At 35.9% G+C, this 21,209-nt stretch overlaps 1 protein-coding gene across 1 annotated transcript in view; it reads right to left on the reverse strand.

Moving 5' to 3' along the window:
- LOC128987349 (mucin-2-like) overlaps nucleotides 1–14,775 on the reverse strand; it is a 56,736-nt gene extending 41,961 nt beyond the window's left edge. Inside the window, exons 1-2 of the mRNA XM_054408150.1 lie at nucleotides 14,714–14,775; nucleotides 7,927–7,993 (exon numbers count right to left, since the gene is read on the reverse strand). Coding sequence (XP_054264125.1) covers nucleotides 7,927–7,965 — 39 coding nt within the window. The 5' untranslated portion in view covers nucleotides 7,966–7,993; nucleotides 14,714–14,775. The remainder of the gene's footprint in view (nucleotides 1–7,926; nucleotides 7,994–14,713) is intronic.
- Between the last annotated feature and the right edge of the window lie 6,434 nt (nucleotides 14,776–21,209).

Raw genomic sequence — 21,209 nt, forward strand, 5'->3', positions numbered from 1 at the left:
TCATTCGCTCGTTGAATGGCGGGCGTGTAAGCTCTTGGAGCATACCGGTGACAAAATATGCGCATGTATTTAAACTTTAGCAGTAAAATTATTATGGATTCTGATCAAGGTATTAACCAATCTCAATTTCATCTTTCCATTAATAAATGCTCCATGATGACCTCAGTATTTTGTTTAACCATCATTTAACATAGCAATAATGTTACGTGTCTCGTAGTTTGGGCATAAAACAGTTATTCACAAGAAGAATATCAGTAGAATATAAGAAAAATATAAGTATTTTAGATCCAATGTTTTAAACATCTATACATTTATTTAGGTATGGATATTAGCATTATTAGGATTAGTATCTGGTCAAGTGATTAGATCTTTCTACTTCTGTCAATAATTCCCTCATTATAATTTTGCCATTCGCCGAAATGAATTTTGCGAGAGTTAATGTTACATACTAGTATTTCTGAACTAGGGTCTCTTAAGGGACCAGCCTATAAAACAAAAACAATAAATCGACTAATTTGAAAACTCATTTATCTTGTTAATAAAACAATTAATTATTATATGATATTTTATTTTATTAGTCGGCTCTTTGTCATTTTTATCATTCCGATACCACGTGGGATTACATTCGACCAGATTAAATCTTAGAGCAAATCTGACAAGAGACAAATGGAAAACTCCTGTGGGGGGCATCGAACTGGTTTTGACCGAAGAATTATGAGGTGATTTTTATGCAACGCACGATTCGACCACTCGACCCCGATGGCAGTTTGTATAACAACCATACAAACCACTTCCATCTCTAGGAATTGACGTTGCACAACAGTATACACGATTGCAGTTCTGCTGTAACTATGAGGTATATCTCTACCATAAGCAGTCTGCAAAACTACGTGAAGATTAGGAGTGCTAGAGCCATGGATATAACGCGGACAAATCTCATAAGATATGTCACTAATCTAAGCGGTCTGCAGACCGTGCATTAAATACAACGCTATCCTACTATACGTTAGCCCACAGTTGTCTGTATACCACTGCGTCGCTGTGCCATCGCTATCACGTGTTACTTTCTCCATCAGTGGGCGCTGTCTGAGCGAAACCTTCAAGTAGGCGATTGTCGGGCGTCGAGGACCTAGAAGTGGCAAGTACAAGTGTTTCAGACAATCTAGTACGAACTTTCGTTTCATCGCTCCTGAAACTTTTTATATCATTCATATATTTTCAGGTTTTTCATATATTTTTACAGGTAAGAGGTCCCTGGAACTATTTTTGCAGATTCCATTATATTAAGGAGTATTTTAAAGGATTTTCACAATGTATAAGTTCTTTTAAGCTTTAGTATGGTTTGTACTCATGAAAAATCACGGATACTTGTCAGAGACTCTAACAAAGGTATAAATCATTCTAAACTGCCCTGCTGCTGGCCGACCCATCACAGGCAAATGTCATTACATAGAGGTTATAACGATTCCACGACAATAAAATTTCAGAGAACACCTCTACCTCCGGTTCGCGAAATGTCTGCATATGAAATGTCAAATAAAGTACATTCTAATTTATTCTAAACTGGTTTCGTCTCGGTAACATTACAATAACCGACATCTTCACCTTGAGATATCAGTGATGGGTACTGAGGACCTCCCCGTGGGCGGGGGAGCACAGCAGACGACACCACAGGTCTACCTTGGGCCAGGTTGGGGGAAAGTGTTATGGCCCGCTTGACCTATGACGTAACCGTGTTCTGTTGATCAACCCCTGGCCGGAAACATCTGATAACACGCTCATTGTAGGTAATGACTGTGTACATACCTACAATGAACAGCTGCTAAAAGCTTTGCCAGTCACGTGGGCATTGAGAGTAAGTGAACTGAACACTGTCTTAATCTTTCGACGCTATTTCTTCTTTTGTGTAAATGCTCGGTCGAATGAGTCAGATGTGGAAAGTGCGATAAATCCTAAGATGCCTTTTCGGCTTAAAAATTTAAGATAAAACTAAATAAATTATCAATATGAATACGCTTAAGGAAAAGGTCAGATTACTTATTTGTTTGTTTAAATTTACAAGTAATAAATATCCCTTCTGAAATTATATATGATGGAAATTTCAAAAATAATGGTCACGATAGTTTATTTATTGGTCCAATTACAGACAGGCTCTTAGTTTTAAACAAGATGTTTTCTAGCTATGTTGAAAAACACCTACGTTTACTATATCGCCATTTACAGGACATTGGAATTATATTGTTATTATTTTGTGACATTTAATACATTTAATTAATTATGGAAACTTGAGCTTATTCTAAATAGAGGGAAAACATTTTTTTTTTTAATTGTAGTGTGTATTTTTTAAACTGTTTTACTGTACTGTTTATAAAAAATAATTTAAGGAAAGAATTGCTTAAAACACTATTTATACAATTGGGTTTACAAATGTTCAAAAGGTCTTTCCACAGTGAGCTCCAATGTACCTGTGTTTCCATATATAGTTTGGTCGCGGTTTGTGTAGGTTGATGAGTCCATCACTTTTTACTGTGCCTTACGCGGTTCAGTGGGCGGGATTGAACAGCTCGACTATTCTTCGTTAATTGACTTTGATGTTTCAACATAGTCAGTTTTTTATTATATATTTCATAGAATTGAGTTCCTACAGTTCTTATATTTTTCGGTAGAGCCTAATTGTTTCACCACTGTAAAGTGACTATTAGTCCAAGCGCATGCAGTAAAACTATAAATGTGGAAACTGCTTGGTAAAAAAACAACAAGAAAAAACAACTGTAACCTTATGTGTTTATAGAAAATTAAACAACGTTTTACTAAAAATAATCTACTGACGAGTCGTTAATTTAGTTACGTGTTACTGGCGTTTCATCAAAATATTATCCTACATGAAGTAATAATCGTTTGAATTTGAATTCAATATTACAATTTTCAGGAGTGGTATGGAACTCTGTGGCCTCGTAATGGGCTTTAATTTTGTTCCCAGAAACAACAGCCTACAAATGGTGGATCTTTCTGGCATATGTAAGGGTGTAAGAGACAGAAAATAAAGGGAATATCCTTTTTAAGATGGTACTTTTAAAATAGCTTCTATTAGAAAAAGATTAAGTGCTCTTGTGTCAGTACTCTATCAAACGCTCCGAACACTTGGGATCATAACCTTAAGGATCAGCATACGATGCGCTCTCAATAACATCTACCATGTCAAACGAAGGTTTTATTTAACTTTGGAGATACAAGGAAGTCACATATACCGGGTGATTCAAAATGAATAGTCTGGTTTTAACGCTTTCTAAATTTTATACTATTAAACTTATCACTATAAAACACACATCAGATGGAAAATCAACTCAAAGAGTTTATGTCTTCCAAAGACACATTATTTAATATTATTACCAAATCCATCCAGTAGAAATGTAGATTTAATTGTTCAAAGTAAAATAGTAATCTCCAACTTTTTTCACCACTAAATATTTGAGGTTACTTGACGTTTTTGGAATTAACTTTTAAATGGAGAGGAAATCGACCAAAGTGGATGGAAATATTCCGGAAGAGAATAAAATTTCCTACAATTTACTATTATGCATTTCTTGAAAATAATCAGTAAAGGCAGCCAAAAATTGCCAGAATGGAAAAAAATGAAAATCCCCGTTTGTTATGTCTATTGACTACATTTATAACGGATTTTAACATATTTTTTTATTTTGAGGCAATTTTTGGCTGCCTTTACTGAGTATTTTCAAGAAATGCATAATAGTAAATTGTAGGAAATTGTATCCTCTTTAGGAATATTTCCTTCCACTTTGGTCGGTTTCCTCACCATTTAAAAGTAATTTCCAAATACGCCAAGCAACCTCAAATTTGTTATTGGTGAAAAAAGTTGGAGATTACTTTTTAACTTTGAACAATTAAATCTACAGCTCTACTGGTTCGATTTTGTTAAACAATGTGTCTTTGGAAGACATCATCTCTTTGAGTTGCTTTTTCATTTGATGTGTGTTTTATAGCGGTAAGTTTAATAGTATAAAAGTTATAAAGCGTTAAAACCTGGCTATTAATTTTGAAACACCCGATTGGTATTAGGGAGGCTTGTCATTTTACCAGCATTGCTTTTGGTCAAAACTTGATAAATATTAGTTCCATATGAAATAAGCATTTTCGCGGTGAAAAAGGTATGTAAATTACCACTGTTCCAGGTGTATCTTTTGTGGCTAGTGAACTGATTATTCTGCACATTATTTATAATTCGCTTACAAATATGTTATGCCCTTTATCTCTGCTGGCTATTATCGCTATAACGTCTTATCAGATACAGGTGAGTAGATGTACTGGACTGCCAAAGCCACGTATAGATGGTACGACCTTGTACCTCCTGACCCCAGCCGGACCTGGGACCCACCTGTACTGTAATGTGATAATAGACCTACTCACACCAGCCTACAATGGCAGATCACACAGATATGCAGGTGTGTAGATGTACTGGACCGCCAAGGCCACGTACAGATGGTACGACCTTGTACCTCCTGACCCCAGCCGGACCTGGGACCCACCTGTACTGTAATGTGATAATATACCTACTCACTCCAGCCTACAATGGCAGATCACACAGATACATGCAGGTGTAGATGTACTGGACCGTCAAAACCACGTATAGACGGTACGACCTTGTACCTCCTGACCCCAGCCGGACCTGGGACCCACCTGTACTGTAATGTGATAATGGATCTACTCACTCCAGCCTACAATGGCAGATCACACAGATACATTCAGGTGTAGACGTACTGGACCGCCAAGGCCATGTACAGATGGTACGACCTTGTACCTCCTGACCCCAGCCGGACCTGGGACCCACCTGCACTGTAATGTGATAATGGACCCAATCACTTTAGACTGTAGTGAGGTGGATAGGCAACATGCTCGAAAGTAGGAGAGCGCAAGCTTCTCTGTGTGGGACGGTGAGAGAGGTCAAGGCCCAAAGAGGGTGTCCACAGGGTGGCGTCTTGTCACCAAATCTGTGGAATCTGGTGGTTGACGATCTCCTGTCCGAGCTCAATGCACAGGGCATGTACGCTCAAGGATATGCTGACGATATTGTTGTACTAATAAGAGGAAAATTTATGAACACTTGCCTGGAACTCATGCAGAGGGCATTGTCCATAGTGGAGAGGTGGTGTAACCAGGAAGGTCTGAGGGTCAATCCAATGAAGACTGTAATGGTACCATTTACAAGGAAGAGAAATGTTGATATCGCTAGAGTACCAACTCTCTTCGGTAATCAGATCCAGGTTAAGAGGGAGTTCAAGTACCTAGGAATAAGGCTGGACGACAAGCTCACCTGGAACAGCCATTTGGCACATATAACGCAACGTTCTCAGACCACACTTATGATGATGAGGCGGGCTGTTGGGAAGACCTGGGGTCTAAGTCCACAAATGACTAACTGGCTATACACTAGGGTCGCAAGACCGATGATGGTGTATGGCTCGGTGGTCTGGTGGACCAAGGTAATGCAAACTACCGCTGTAAAGAGGCTACAAAAGATCCAGCGAGTAGCATGCCTTAGCATCACAGGAGCCATGAGAGGCACTCCAACTGCAGCCCTGGAAGTAGTGCTAAACCTGCCACCTCTCGACATCATTGTGAAAGGAGAGGCAAGGATGGCAGCCTACAGAATGGCTTGTAGTGGCAACTGGAAGTATAATGCCTCCAGTGAGCACACAAGAATTGTAGACAAGGTGCAAAAGAACTCCTTGGAAATGCTACCAGACAGGATGGTGAAGATCACAGATCTAGAAAAGCCATACAATGTCAACATTGTTGACAGGGATGCCTGGGATAAGGGTGAACCTGAATTCATGAAAAGGGGGATCACCTGGTATACGGATGGCTCAAAAAAGCCAACGGGCACGGGGGCTGGAATATATGGAGTCAGACCCAAGGTGCAGTTATGCGTAAGTTTGGGAAAAATGGCCACTGTATTCCAGGCAGAAGTGGTGGCCCTGTCTGAGTGTGCGAGAGTGTGTTTGAAGCGCGGTCTTATAGGCCACACTATATACATGAACTCAGACAGCAAAGCAGCACTAATGGCACTTGACAGTTTCGACTTTACCTCCAAGGCTGTATGGGACTGTCATCAAGCCATGAAAGCCCTGGGAAAGACCAACAGGATTATCCTTAGTTGGGTTCCAGGGCACAAAGGTATTGCTGGCAATGAGGGAGCTGACAAGTGGGCAAACAAAGGAGCTGAAAGCCCGCTCATGGGTCCAGAGCCGACGTGTGGTATTGCTTACAACACAGCACGGAGAGCTGTTCGCCAGTGGATGGGCATAGAACATCAAAGGAACTGGGAAAGAACAGAAGGAAATGTACAGTCAAAGAGAATGCTGAAGGCACCTACAGGTGCGATAGCGGCAGAAGCCCTTGGGCTGAGTAGGAAGACCCTGCGGAAGGTGGTTGGCTTTATTAGCGGCCATTGGGTATTCCGTGGACATTTACACAAGATAGGAATTCAAGTTGAAAGCCTCTTATGTAGGAAATGTGGAGAGGAGGAGGAGACAGCATTCCACGTGATATTTATGTGCCCAGCCCTACAAGGTCTGCGCATGAGATCCCTTGGCCTATCGACTGGAAATCAAAGGGAAGAACGGGTCACCATTGTCAAAAGGATCTCACGGTTCACAAAGGACCTGGGATTTGACAAAGAATGAGGACCTGTGAATGAGGGTGCACAATAAGCTGTTCTAGCTGCGTCGCAATCCCATGGTTACTTGAAGCCTGGCCCTCTATTAAAAAAAAAAAAAAAAAAAAAAAAAAAAAATCACTTTAGACTACAATGGCAGATCACACAGATACATGCAGGTGTAGATATTCTGGACCGCTAAGGCCACGTACAGATGGTACAACCTTGTACCTCCTGACCCCAGCCGGACCTGGGACCCACCTGTATTGTGATGTGATAATGGACCTACTCACTCCAGCCTACAATGGCAGATCACACAGATACATGCAGGTGTAGATATTCTGGACCGCTAAGGCCACGTACAGATGGTACAACCTTGTACCTCCTGACCCCAGCCGGACCTGGGACCCACCTGTATTGTGATGTGATAATGGACCTACTCACTCCAGCCTACAATGGCAGATCACACAGATACATGCAGGTGTAGATATTCTGGACCGCTAAGGCCACGTACAGATGGTACAACCTTGTACCTCCTGACCCCAGCCGGACCTGGGACCCACCTGTACTGTAATGTGATAATGGACCTACTCACTCCCGCTGTTGCAGCAATTCCAACCGAGAACAATCCTTTTGTTGTCTCCTCTAAATAACTGTACTTATGTTTTCCAGATGAAAACTGTTACGAAACTGCAAGAGTGGTGCAAGTACAGTAACCCGTTCTTACGATTTTTCGAGTTTAATCCATCTGTCCTCCTTGTTTGTATAGCAGCAGCAAGTAATAAGGCCAGTATCTAAGTAACACCAACCACCAACTGCTTAAAGCTACGTGGTATAGCAATGCCTGGTGAAGCTGAGGATCTTTATATGAATAAAACATATCTAGTGCGTCAGACGAGAAAGGTTACCTGCATTACAGAACTTCCTTCGAAAATCCCAGCGATAATTACTAATCACTTGTCAATACACAAGTCGGCAGACTGGAGGACCCTCAGTTGTGTAAGGAGCGTCGACAAGCGAAACGTGCGAAATTGCGCAAGAGTTGAACAAACACAAACAGAAGTTGAATCTTAGGCCGAGGATGTGTGTGCAGAACAACAAAGATATTATTGTCATTTCTATCTTCTCCTATTTTCTTTTAACAAATATTGATTTACATCGTGTAGAACCTATAGTATTCAATAATTTTAAAACTACGGAAATGTTTACCTTATGTATGCTTTGTTAGATAAGTAAACTAAGTATAGACTGACCTGCCATGATGATACTATCAGAAGTATCGGCAACCACATGGCCGCCTGCCTCGCATCGGCTCACACTCTGAAACATAGGTAATAAGATCACTATCTGCTACAAGGCTATAGTATAAGCTAATAAATCATTGATTGATCCTGTATATATGTATATCGTTTTCTGTTTCTTGCAAATTAACTAAAGGGAATAAGAATAAGATACTACCTTAGTTTTTATGGTATGACATACACTTTCGTGTTGATGTCCCCAGAGACCAAACACACTGTTCATCCAAATGTATATATATTTTTTTAATTAGCAATTTTGTCTTACTAAGCAAAAAACATTTTAACTAAGAAAAACTTTATTTATTTCCCTTTAGCAGCAAACAAGTACATGTTAAACCTATTGTTATTTGAATAGAGTATAAATCTGACGTATTTTTTGTTGTTGTAAATAATCAATCATTGACATAACAATTTCATAAAACTGTAGGGTTGTTGCATTGGGAGGTATTTTACCTTAAATTCAAACGCATAGTAATATATGTTTATGAAATAATAAAGGTTACATAATTGTCATTATTTATTGTTTGTGCTTTTTAGGTTAAACTGCCTTGCTTTCTCCGGATTCTGGTTCTCTTGATAACAACAAATATTGTTAAAAATGTGTATACAGAATAGGCATATAACAATAAAATGTCGAGTGTTCGTAAGAAAGGGGATTGGGACATAGTGTGGACTCTTTATTTTGCTCAGGTCAAGAGTCAGGGGATTTTGTTGCAACTCCCTCCCTAACCACACATAGAGCGACTTCCAATAAATTTCCTGCAAATGTCATTACTCCCGAGTATATCATGGTGGACAAGGCCATATCATCTGTATGAAGTAGGGTTAGATCATCTGCGGGTGTAGATAGGGTTTCATTCTTTCTTAAAGAAATATGGACCCCTTAACCTTTAGCAATTGTTATCAATGACCCAACAAATACCCTAGTGAATAGAGTTCTTCCAGAACAATTAAAGACTTCAAACACTGTCTCCATTTGAATAACATTAGACTCATAGGAACATAAATGATTACAGTACTGTATCTGCCCAAGTAGGGGTTGTCAAGATACTGTGGACAGGTATACTGCACCTTTATCTTTCAAAGATCCACTCTGATCAAGTATAAACCTAGTGATAATGGGATATATGTCACGATGTCTATGACCGTAGGCTGATGGTGTATGAGATAAGAGATGAAGGTCGCCCGTGAGAATCCTAGACTCACGTGCAGCTCCACAACTCTGCTTCCATACACAATGCGGTACGGTTTGTCAATCTGCTTCTCATATTAATCTGGTATTCTGGTGGTTTTATAGTTTCCCACGTGTGAGAGCGAAATTCTCAGTATTTGTACTGTATATGCTTCGGGGTCGAGGACAAGTGAGGCTTTGCATTGTTATGAAAGTGTAATATGTTTTGATATTTATTTATTAATTCCTTCGCATCCATATATTAATAGGTAAGCATGTTTCTTTTAAATCTTTTTTCAGCTCGTGTGTATCGCTGGGAAAAAACTACATGGGCCTTATGGGTTGCCATGCTAGTTACGATTTAACAAAAAAATATAAAAAGAAAATTAAAACAAATGGAATAAATTACAATCACATGTTTCATTTACAGCGTAGGGAGGACATAGAGAAGCCCGTACATTACATATTTTTCGTTGAGTTTTCGACCACTGGACGACCAGTAGTTTATTAAGTTCAACAAAGAAGTAATTGAGAACATCAATTGGATTATTTTTTGTTAATCGTGATGGAAAATTTCATAAATTAACCCTTAAATAATAAAATGCAACTAACTCAATTCCCTAAATTCAATTTCCTATTCCTAGTAAAATATGCGAAATTAAATTCAACTGTCATCAGTGACCGCTGTCTATGATACAACCCGACATTGTACCGTGTAAGCGTCGCCATCAGTCACCCGATGTCGTGATCGCCGCCTTAGCTCCATACCGCCATTAGCATACGCCACTTAACTATCAGATACCGTCAATTATTTACACGTCCCGGCTATATATTTTGTTTCCAAATTTTCATAATCTCTGTATTTATGGGGGTTTATTAGATACAGACTTTTAATCAACGAACACAAAAAAGACAAGCTAACCTATACACCGATATTAGATGGTGCCAAATATTCTAAAATTTATTTGTATGTTGCTCAATTGAACCACAGGACAGTATTCTACACTGTTAATACAGTATACAACTCTGCCATTGTTCAAATTTTTAAAAGATCAACTGGATGTAATCCATAGTATCTGCCTCCATCAAAAATTGCACCCAGTTATGAAAAATGAAACGAGTAAAGAGAAGTTTATTAGAAGCACTTTAAAATAAGTTATATTCTATGAGATATTTATTCCCCTTTGTTCTCTCCGAGTAAACCTCTAATCCCGATGGACCATATCGACGGAACGACTACTGATTATGCAAAAAATTATGTATAAGAAACCCCTAACTGAAGCCCTGGTTCCATTACCTTTTCAAGCATTTACTTAACTTATTCAGTATTACAAATTTGCGTAATACCGCTTTGACTTTAATCAGTTATTTCATTATACATGTATAATACATGTACAAATGTGAACCTGATTGGGGAGGACGCAGGGCTAGTGGTAGAGCGTGGACCTTCAACCCCCGAGGACCCGAGTTCATATCCCACCAATCACCAATGGATTTTATCAAGGCGACAATGCCGCAACCCTTTTGGCCTAGTCTTAAGTCATGTGTAAAACAATTCCGGGCTTGAGCCTAGCGCCCTAGGTTGTAAAGACATAAGACATAACAAATCTAGCCTGACCATCAGGCGTCACATATTGTCCTACAGGGCAAAAGGTTTTGCAATTACATAACGTTAAAATTATTTTAAAATAAATAAAAATCATTTGAGTAGTTTACGTTGCTCAAGTGCTCATAGACATTTTGCTAAATTAAGCACGTCCCCTTTGAGGCGAAAATAATAATGAACGAGGTTTTCTTGTCCAGTTAAAAGTTTTAGTGTGGAAGCGTGTATATAATTTATTTGAGTAAAGTTCAGTAGTTCAGTTTCAAGTTTCTTGTTAATTAGTAAATATCAGTTGACAATTATATTAGTTTTAGGGATAACATTTTGTTTAAGTTAAAAAATAAAATACACTTATTACTTAAATAATACTGTTTACAATAACAACAAATGTCTTGGCTTAGCCACACCCTTCTCCTCTGGAAAGGTTTGTTCGAAAATCTTACAATACAACTTTTTTTTATGAAGTCACTAAAAAGATCCGTTTTTTTATTCTGGGCCATACACCGTTGAAATTTACAAGGAAAGCGGATTTTACTTACAAAAGAAGATCTTTAGTAAACCTATAGCCGACAGTTTAAAATCATTTGTTTAACCTTTCTCGATAAAGTCAACCCGAGGTGACCAACTACAAGATGGAAAGGCGGGCAAAGGTCACCGCCATCATTACCCCCAGACCCAGAAGTGGCTTCTTCATAAAGTTGATAAATCATTGTGAACGAAGAGCCGATGGTATTTCCAAGATTGCGTCACCGCTAGGCTTCATGTTACATAAGTGATGCAAAGAAGCGGTTGTATGAGACCTCCCCTCGCACGGTCGCATGGCCTTATAAAACAGTAAATTACGTTTTAAAGTAATAGAATCAGTGGAAATGTGTTGATGAGATTAGTTTCTGGAATATTTATTGTGCTTGATTTCTTACATTACTAAGTTTAAAAATTCAACTATTCATTTTTAGAGGGTGGCAAATATATGAAACTAAAAGCAAGAAACCAAATATTTAAACTCAGAAGTATCTAAGGGGTCTTAAATGTTTATTGGCGTAATGCCATGGTTTTGCTGCCAGCGGTGTATGTGATTCACGATATGTATGTTTTTTATTTACAGTACTATTTATTTTTTTGCTGCCAGCGTTGTATGTGATTCACGATATGTATGTTTTTTACTTACAGTACTATTTTTTTTCAAATTCTATAAATTTTGTTCAGTGACATATTGTTGTAGATATTTAATTTCACGTACAAATTGTAATAAGCAATTTTAATATAGTTTAAGCTTAGGTTTGTTTACTAGCGACAAAGTTAACGCTCATTGTAAAAAACGCTTTAGAATACCCTTATAATAAGCAGGTACATGATGTCACGAACTACCTCATCTAGTCATGGGCGATGTTCTACTGATCTTAATGTTCCTCTTCTGGTGTTCTTGTGTCCATAACTTACACAACTGTCTGCTGGACCTCGTTACAACAATAATGAGTCTGTCTAGGACATTAGGAACAGTTTGAGTAACTACCGGTTGTACTTTGGAACTGTGATTTTTCATGAACTTGTTTCATATCACTTAAGTGTTTTGATCTTTCGGTCCAACATTATTTAATTTGATTCCGTTGTGAAATTAGGTCACTCGTTTATGAGGTTAACCTCAAAATAAACTAAACCCTTCAGTTTTGTTTCAGTTCATCACGACATTTTTGTAAAATTGAATAAACAATGATGTTTTTTGAAAGTCGACTTTTTTATTATAAAACATCTAATGGGGATGGATGCCACTAAATCAAAATATTATTTATTCAACGGCTTGAAAAACAGATAGCTAAAATAATAAGCTTAACACTATAATACTTTTATTGAAATGGCGACCATATAAATGTAAGTAATTTGCTACACGCAATATGTATTTTACCAAATAAATAAAGAGATACAAACAATTAATTATTAAATCTTACTTAAATGCACAGCTGCGTGAGAATTATTACGACCAACAGAACAGTATGTTTTTTATAAATGGTACACGATCCTCAAATACTTGTGCTGATTTCATTCTCATACTGTTATAAGAGTAATATTTCAATGCGGGATTTATTGCTGGATATCTTTGACTAACAACCGTTATTATATCCTGCAGCCTGTACAGGAGCGCCGTGGTATCTCGAAGTAGGCAACTTTGACTACACACTGCTCTACACTAGCCGCGCCGTACTACTTGTCATATTTTATTCAGAAATGCTCCTAGTTTGGTTATTAAAATAAAGCATTTATTTTATGTAGAATATATTTTATTTTAGGTTTCGTGCTACGTATATGCACTATCTTATACTTCAATGATTTTAAAGAAGTGAGAAAATATTAATCGATAATCCAATTACCTGTAATATTTATATTTCCGCTTTTACACGTTAATAATATTTGGTTATTAGTTAAGACCAAAACGTCCTTTTTAACGAATATGGTCTAAGCTATAACCGTAGCTATTATAGTAAAATCTACACCGGGGACCGATGTAAGCCTACATTTATTAAAACGAGTTCGTCAACTGGTATGACTTCAGGAACGGATATTTATGGGGTAAGAAGTAGGCTTTCTCATTTTTTACCCTATAAATATAAAGTTCGCAATTTTCTGTATAATTTTGTAGATCTAAAAAAATAAATAATTAAGCATATTAGAGTTGTTTTATAAAAATGTTATTGGTTAAAGAAAATGCCAATAAATGTTAGATGTAAAATTCCTATTTGACAAGAGCATTATTATTTTATACTAAACTATAAGCGTTTCACTAAAAGCACACTTTATTACATCCTTTGTAGCAGTGGTACACTGATAAATGTAGAATTTTATTAAATAGGGAATAAATCTATCGTGTTAAATGAAATATTTTATTGAAAATCTAATCACTAAAGTGGAAAATAACATATTCCGCAGATTTTCTGGGGGTATTTTCATTTACTGTACTAGACGTTTAAGCAACTAGAAAGTCATTGGTGTCGCCAAATTTTGCCCATTTTTGCCAACATGTCTTGAATTTCATACACGATATCTTTTCTCATTCGAATTACTAAACAATTTAGAACGCACATAATCATTTTCCCTCTTTTCTAAATCATTTGTGAGGTTCAAACGAGTATGGTCCTGAAACTACTGGTCGGGATAATTTAATATTACGTATTTATTCAGTTAATTTATCATTGTATCCAATAAACATCAAATAATAGGAGTAAAATTATACTGCAGACTTGCACTTGTTATATAATTAAATAAAGCAATAGAAGAGTAATGAAATTCTAGGTAATCACCGTTTTAGAATATAATTATTACAGGTCCGGATTACACGAATAATTGCATGAATCCTTAAGGACATGGACATGGGCTAGACCTTAGGACATTGGGTTTCTATTGATGGAAGTAGAGATAGTCAATGTAGAGATTGCGAATAAAATGTTTTAAACAAATTGTTTAACATTTACTTTGATTTAAGTTCTGAATCTCAAATCAAAGAACATTTGAAACCAAATACAATGGTTAACTCCCAAAAAGGTTAACAATACAATCACAGAAATATCTTGACAGATTTTAAGCTGATAGAGGGAATAACCAGTTACCGTTTTTCTCATGGTAGTATCTAGACCCGGGAACAATATATATATATATATATATATATATGTATATATATATATATATATTAAGTAGAGAATGTGTCTTGACATGTTTTAGGTAATTTTTTTAGTGAAAATCTAATCAGCCTAATCGAAAATTGCTTACTCTGCTGGCTTTTTTGGCTGGGATTTTTATAATGTAGCTAGTTGTTATTCAATTGTAAAATAATCCACCCCGGAAAATGATTATGGAAATTTCTTGACGACCATGGGGGACGTTGAGTTCAGGGTAGGATTTCAATTAAGTTTGACCCGGGCCTGTAAACATGTAGACTGTATAGTCGTGTATAGAGATGTGTATATTGTACTCACCAATGTATAGAGCACTCAGTATCCACAGACAGCGCGGCGGTATCCTCAGGATAGAGTCCTCCTCCGCTGATAGTGAAAGTATTTATACAAGGAATCTCCCCTCCAGCGGCGAAGCATCTGCCTACCTTAGACACACGCGGGATGCTGTGCTGAGGCCAGAGCTTGTTTTATATAATTACAAACTAATTTTAAAATTAGTTTGACATTGTTAATTGCTGGTGTTATTGATTAAAATAAACGTAGTGTTGTTCATTTAATTTGGGGGTTCTCTTTGACTTACATACATCATAATTCAGTTAGAAGAATTAAGTAATTAGTTACTTAAAATAATCCATACTTATTCAATAAGCTAGGACCTTATGAGTGGCAATCCACCTACATTATAAACTTGATTTAAATGATTTTTTGTTTCTGAGTTTAACGTGATGAATTTTCAATGTTGTAGCCTCAGTAATATGTAGTCGAAGGTAAAAGGCAAGTAACACCTCTTAAAAATATACAAATTGCCCTACAAATATACAACCGATTATTACTTGATAATACTATTATGATGTATAATTTATTTCATACTTTCAAACACTAATACATTGGATTGCAATAAATAACAGTTTATTACACGAAATAACCTCTGGAGTAGTAAACGAATGACAAGATTATGAAGCTAAAGAGATGTATTATTATAAAACGGCATTAAATTTCATCATAACCAAAATTTAATTAAGATAACTGAGATACTGTGGTTAACATCCGATATTTATGGGTCATCTAAACAGATTTTTACTCAAATGGAAGATATTTGTACACGCCTCTTATAATATACTACATGTGGAGTTCTGTTGATCTTTTAGTTGTTCAAACTAAAGTTATCGTACTTGTATGGCGTGTTTAAACTTCGGAGTTAAGAAAACAACAGTATTTTACTGCAGAGTGCTGTAGGTAGCCCAATTAAAAATGGGCTTTGTACCCCAAAATTAGCCCAAAATAAGTCTTATCATTGAAAAGGTTTGTCTACTGTGGGACGCTGTATCTCTATATACTCCAAGATTTCTAATTATAATTTTAATAATACAACTTCCACGGCCATACCTTAAAAAGTAAGAAATGCACAATATAAATGTATTTCGCTAAAATCATGGGTAAACTTAATTTCGTTTGGGCTACACGATTTTTGAAAGAAATGATTTGTCTTAGTAATTACATTTTATCGAATTTCCAATAGTTGCGATTATTGAGGGATGCAGTTCCTCCCCTCTGGAAGGTTTTGGTAAATAAACGCTCACTAGGTTACACTTAGCGTCAACATTAATCATGAAAACATTATAAACTCAAAGTAAAGAATGATTATAAATCCCCCCTTGCAGATGATTACAGTAGGAATCAACTAGTTTGGTCTTACGGTTATAACAACTAGCAATTACCGCATGGAAGCGTGCCATAAACTTAAGTACTTACTTCATAAAGTCCAGTTAAAACAAAGGAACTGTTTACTTTAAATGTTCCTAGATGGTTAAAGGAGTCAGTTTTATTTTCTGTCGTTGCTGTGAATTACATGGGTAGGCCTTGTACAAAGTAAATAAATCAAGAAGACTGTAAATTGTTAGAATATAAATCTTCCGTGTAGCAGGTGCGGGGATGTGACGAGGAAATCGCACTTGTTGCTACTGCTTGTGCTACATTATGATGCACTCAGGCCAAAGACAATATTGTAATCATATTGCAGCGAGCAAGACTGTTTTTTTACACCCGGCTGAAATGGTGCTTTTATCCCTATTGGGTATAAGAGAATCAGTAAGAGGCCAGGACGTCTGCTATGAATGGAAACTGTCTCGATTGATAAATATATAACTCTATCGTCATTAAAATTCATTTGTCTTGATCATAGTGTAAAGTTGTATATTCACAACAATTAATACTAATTCATTGATGATTTAGACTAATGGAAATATAATAATAGTTAAATAATTTTAATTCACATTATTAGCCTAAAAAACATTTTTTCCTTGGTTTGTATACCTACCATCTACGAAGTCTCCAGTATACCGTGGTATGACACTACTATATAGCCAGAAGACACATCCATTGGTGGGATTTGAACCCGTTACTCCAAAACACACGTCCCACACCAAAAATACACCGTCAATCATCATGGATATCTAATTTTGTTAATGTGCCAAAATCCCATTTAAAAAAGACATTAAACCGGACAAAATTTACGAACTTCAAATATTGATTGGTATTGTTGATCTATGAACACTGAACTATGTCATTAAGAAGTTAACTAGTACACGTACAAAAATGAACGTAGCTTAAATAACAGTAGATAAAAAATTAACTTTCAAAAAACATAAACTAGTAAATTAACAAACAAAATATAACGAATTTTGCTGTATCTTTCCAAGTTAAGTTAGTTATGTTGCATTGGCATTGCTAGTTTTAATAAACACAAAGTTAATTAATACAGTCTTCTCGTTGTCCTGGGCGAAAGGCCATGTTTTGCTCTATGTTGTTAGGTCGCTTGATTAACTAAGCTTAGTTTGTGAATTGACAATTCACTAGACTTCTCTCTAACAACCTCTCACCTGTGATAAAATTGTGCATTGCACAACATTAACTCATCTGGCATCATATTGCAAAGAATTGCTCAGTCTTGGATAAAAAAGTGAAAGCAAGGAATTTACACGCTGGGTTGCCTGTATCTATTTACTTAAATATAGTAATTATAGTACAATTACTATATTTACTTTGAAAATGATTGTGAAAACTATCATGTTTATCCTTGATTCAGTAAATGTACTTAATTTATTTTGTAAACTGTTTTGCATGTTTATATAAAAAAAAAATCACGACTTTCATAATTAGTCCCATTATTACTGAAACCTAACTATAGGAAAGTTTTGGCGTTTTACATACTGAGAGGTAAGAAAATATCAAAGAGCCTGTATTATAAATATGTTATATGTTTTGTTATAGAATAAGAAACCCCTACTGTCAGCAATAATTCATTTTATTATTTCCGTAGTAATTTAAATTTGTCTTACATTATGATTTACAATTTAAAGAAATATTTATTGTTCACGTGCTTAAGAATTTTAGTGCGAGACATTATATTCATTTTCACGTCAGTTTAAGATTGTAATTGACATCTTTTAAATGTACTTTCCAGATTGAGGCAAATAGAATGTAAATGAGGGTTCTTGGGTTGGTTGTACTATTTTTATTCAATTGTAATTTAAATTGTTACAAACCATTTTTCATATAATTACATTTGCCTTTTTTGACAGAAGGAGTTAGTCAATTTATTTTTAAAATCTTAGCATTTTCTCTTCTCGTGAAGTGCATTCGAGTCTTGTAACCAAATATTACGTTTTTACACTTACCAATACTTAAATACTTTATTCTGAAATGGTGACCATACAAATGAGGTATTTTAAGCCAAATTTGAATGGAGATGAGTGTAGGATGACATCCCAAACTGTCAATACTTGCTAACAGATAAAAATAATATCCACTCTTCTAAAGAATGATTTTAAAATTGTTAGGTTCTGTTTAAAATAACACATGATTTACAGTTATGTAAATGTCCTATAATTTTGTGGATTCAAGATCAAACTATTTTAGATTTTGAGTTTAAACGGGAAAATAATTTAGCACATGGAATAAACATTTTTTTTTACATTATCAATATCATTTTCAAGTTTACATAAATTAGGAAAAATAAAATACCAAACACATTTTCAAAGGTCTGAACACACTATGTCACCATTCAAATATAGTTAATAATGTGTTTCAATCAAACTATATTTTACTACAGTTAATGTTTTAAGTGTAAACGTTAAGGCACATTATCAACAACAACTTTTTCCTACAGTTACCTAACAATGTACATGTTCTCTCACTGATTTGAGAAAGCAAATTAGCCAATTCGCTCATCAGTGAGACAATGTTAACATTGTCTCACTCTAATTACTTTGTCTCACTCCAGATTTGCAACGTGAAGGCACGAAATAGTGAGCGCGTAACATGCAGGCAACGTCGTATGCGCGCGAAATACGTTGGCAGCACTGGCTGTAAATCAGCTGGTCAGCTGTTGTACTGTTGTATTTGTCACTTCACATTAAATGTTATATTAATAGTTCACTTCTGTGTAAAACTAGGTTATGTTTCTTCACCAATTTATTTGTTTTATGGTACCTGTAGGAAAAGTATAATGTGCAACTCGAGTGCAAAGTACAATTGCCTCACTCGAGAAACCATTCCTCACTCGCCTACGGCTCGTGAGTAAGGATTTCTCTCGAGTGAGTCAATTGCTCACTTTTCTCACTAGTTGCACAAATAATTATTGTCCAGCAATGTTAAAAATTTACGATTTGTTAACTTGATCTGACATTAAACACTTTTAACTCAGTATATTTCCATTTTGAAACTAAATGCTTACGATTACAAATAATCAAAGGTAAAATTAAATTCTTATAATCGAACGCCCACATAACGCCTGTGGCGAGACACAGTCACTTTCGATACTATGAATGAGTTGCAGAGAGGAAGTGTGTGTAGTCGTTAGCGCCAGTGATAGCGAGGGTGACTGGCAAACTGTGTATGGCTCCGTGGACTTCGGATATTGAAGTAGACGTTCCATCTATAACAACCAGCTGTAGCCGGTTAGTTTTTGAATTACCGTCTATTAGGAGTTTGGTACTATTTTAATTGTATTTAGTTTTTAATAGTTCATGCTACAATATATTTGATGTAAACAAAATATGGGGTTAGCTTTTGGTAAGTGTTTCTTTCTATTTACATGGTTTAACAGTTGTATGTAACATTATTTCACAGCAACAAACTTAGTTTGTACTTTTAGCGAATTTCCCATATAGGGAATAAACTATTACCGTAGGTCTCATGGTAAGACCTAGACACGGGACCGATTTACTTTTTCATTTTGAGGTCCCCAGACGCCAAAAACACCATACGTTCAATTTCATATATATATATATATATATATGTGGGGTTTATGAAAGTTTTATGAGGTAATTGGTTGTAGTTTGCTTATTTATGGACATACTTGAATCAAATTTGGAAATTTTTTTTATTTCATACTAAGCTATCAACCTTTCAATCAAAACACACCTCATTAAAACTAATATTATTTAAATAGGAAATAAATCTAACAATTTTCAGGGAATATTTTAGTAGAAATCCAGTTAGGTAAATGGAAATTCGCTTAGTCTGCAGGTTTGCTGTGGCGGGGTTATTTTATATTAAAACCGGGTACAACTTCAACGTGGAAACTGCGACCTAACAAGAAAGTAGTGAATGAAAAAAAACAAATACAAGGAGTAAAAAATAAATCTTGATTAGTATAGAGATTAATTTACTGTACACCAAATTATGCGTCAGCCAAACGGCGAACACGATACATTCTCTTCATCGATAAGGTTCAAGGATTCATCTTCTCGGAATGTGAACATTTACAGGCTTCTTCTTCTTATTCCTCATCCTCAGGTGTTAATAAAACGGGAAAGATAAGATATTATCATTCTCCTTTGTATACTGAGGTAGACATCCCATCTATATGGACCAGCTGTAGCCAATTTCTTATTAAAAAACTGTTAAAAATAGTTGATCAAGTCTCTGTACTTAGTAACTTTTTAAGGTTCCTATGAAGATTATACCTTCAGTATCCAATAGTCAATGATTATACCATAAGATCCTATAAATATTTGGCGAGCTCTAGCGGCCATTAGCGAAGACAGGGGAATTTTTTTGTAGGCTAAAGTTTCGAGAACCGTTGGTCGGAGTTAAAAGTGACCGAGTACTAAATGAAAGATTATTAAATTTCCAACAAAAATATTTTTAACCTTTTTCTTATAATCTTAATGGTTACCGAGTTATAGGGTGCTAAAATATGGCCTTTTTCTCAAACTGACAGGAGCGAACAATGGCGCAAACTAAAGAAGATAAATATCGTAGCTTTTCAACCACATTTCATAGAAATTTTATTAATATAATTTTAGATATTCAGTATTGAACGGTAGGATAATTCATGCAAAATCAAAGGGTTGTTTGTAACCCTTGGTACCCAGGAGCTACTTTTGAAACCACGCTGGGGAGGTAAAATATGACATTTCTAATAATATTCGACAATGGATTTTGGATACCAAGTATTATTGAGGAGTTAAACTTCGCCACTTTGTATGAAAAGAAAGACATTATTCATAATAACCACGAATGAAATACACGAACAAAATACAGAGGATATTCCAATGGAAATAATGTGCAGAAAAATCAATCAACTCTTGATCGCTTCTTGGTAGAAGATCCTGCAATCGCATTATCTTGATCAGTTTCTGCACTTGCTGCCTGAAACATGGTCAGAAAATGTAACTATGCGTGACATGATGGTGTGAGAGAACCATTATACAGACAAAAACATGTAACTAATGTGATGAAAGTAAACGAATAGTAAATCGACATATGAACATTACAACTGATCTAGCAA

The sequence above is a fragment of the Macrosteles quadrilineatus genome, unplaced genomic scaffold (assembly GCF_028750875.1).
Source record: "Macrosteles quadrilineatus isolate MER2022 unplaced genomic scaffold, UCM_ALF_1.0 Scaffold_2__2_contigs__length_208266976, whole genome shotgun sequence".
NCBI classification, from domain to species: Eukaryota; Metazoa; Arthropoda; class Insecta; order Hemiptera; family Cicadellidae; genus Macrosteles; species Macrosteles quadrilineatus.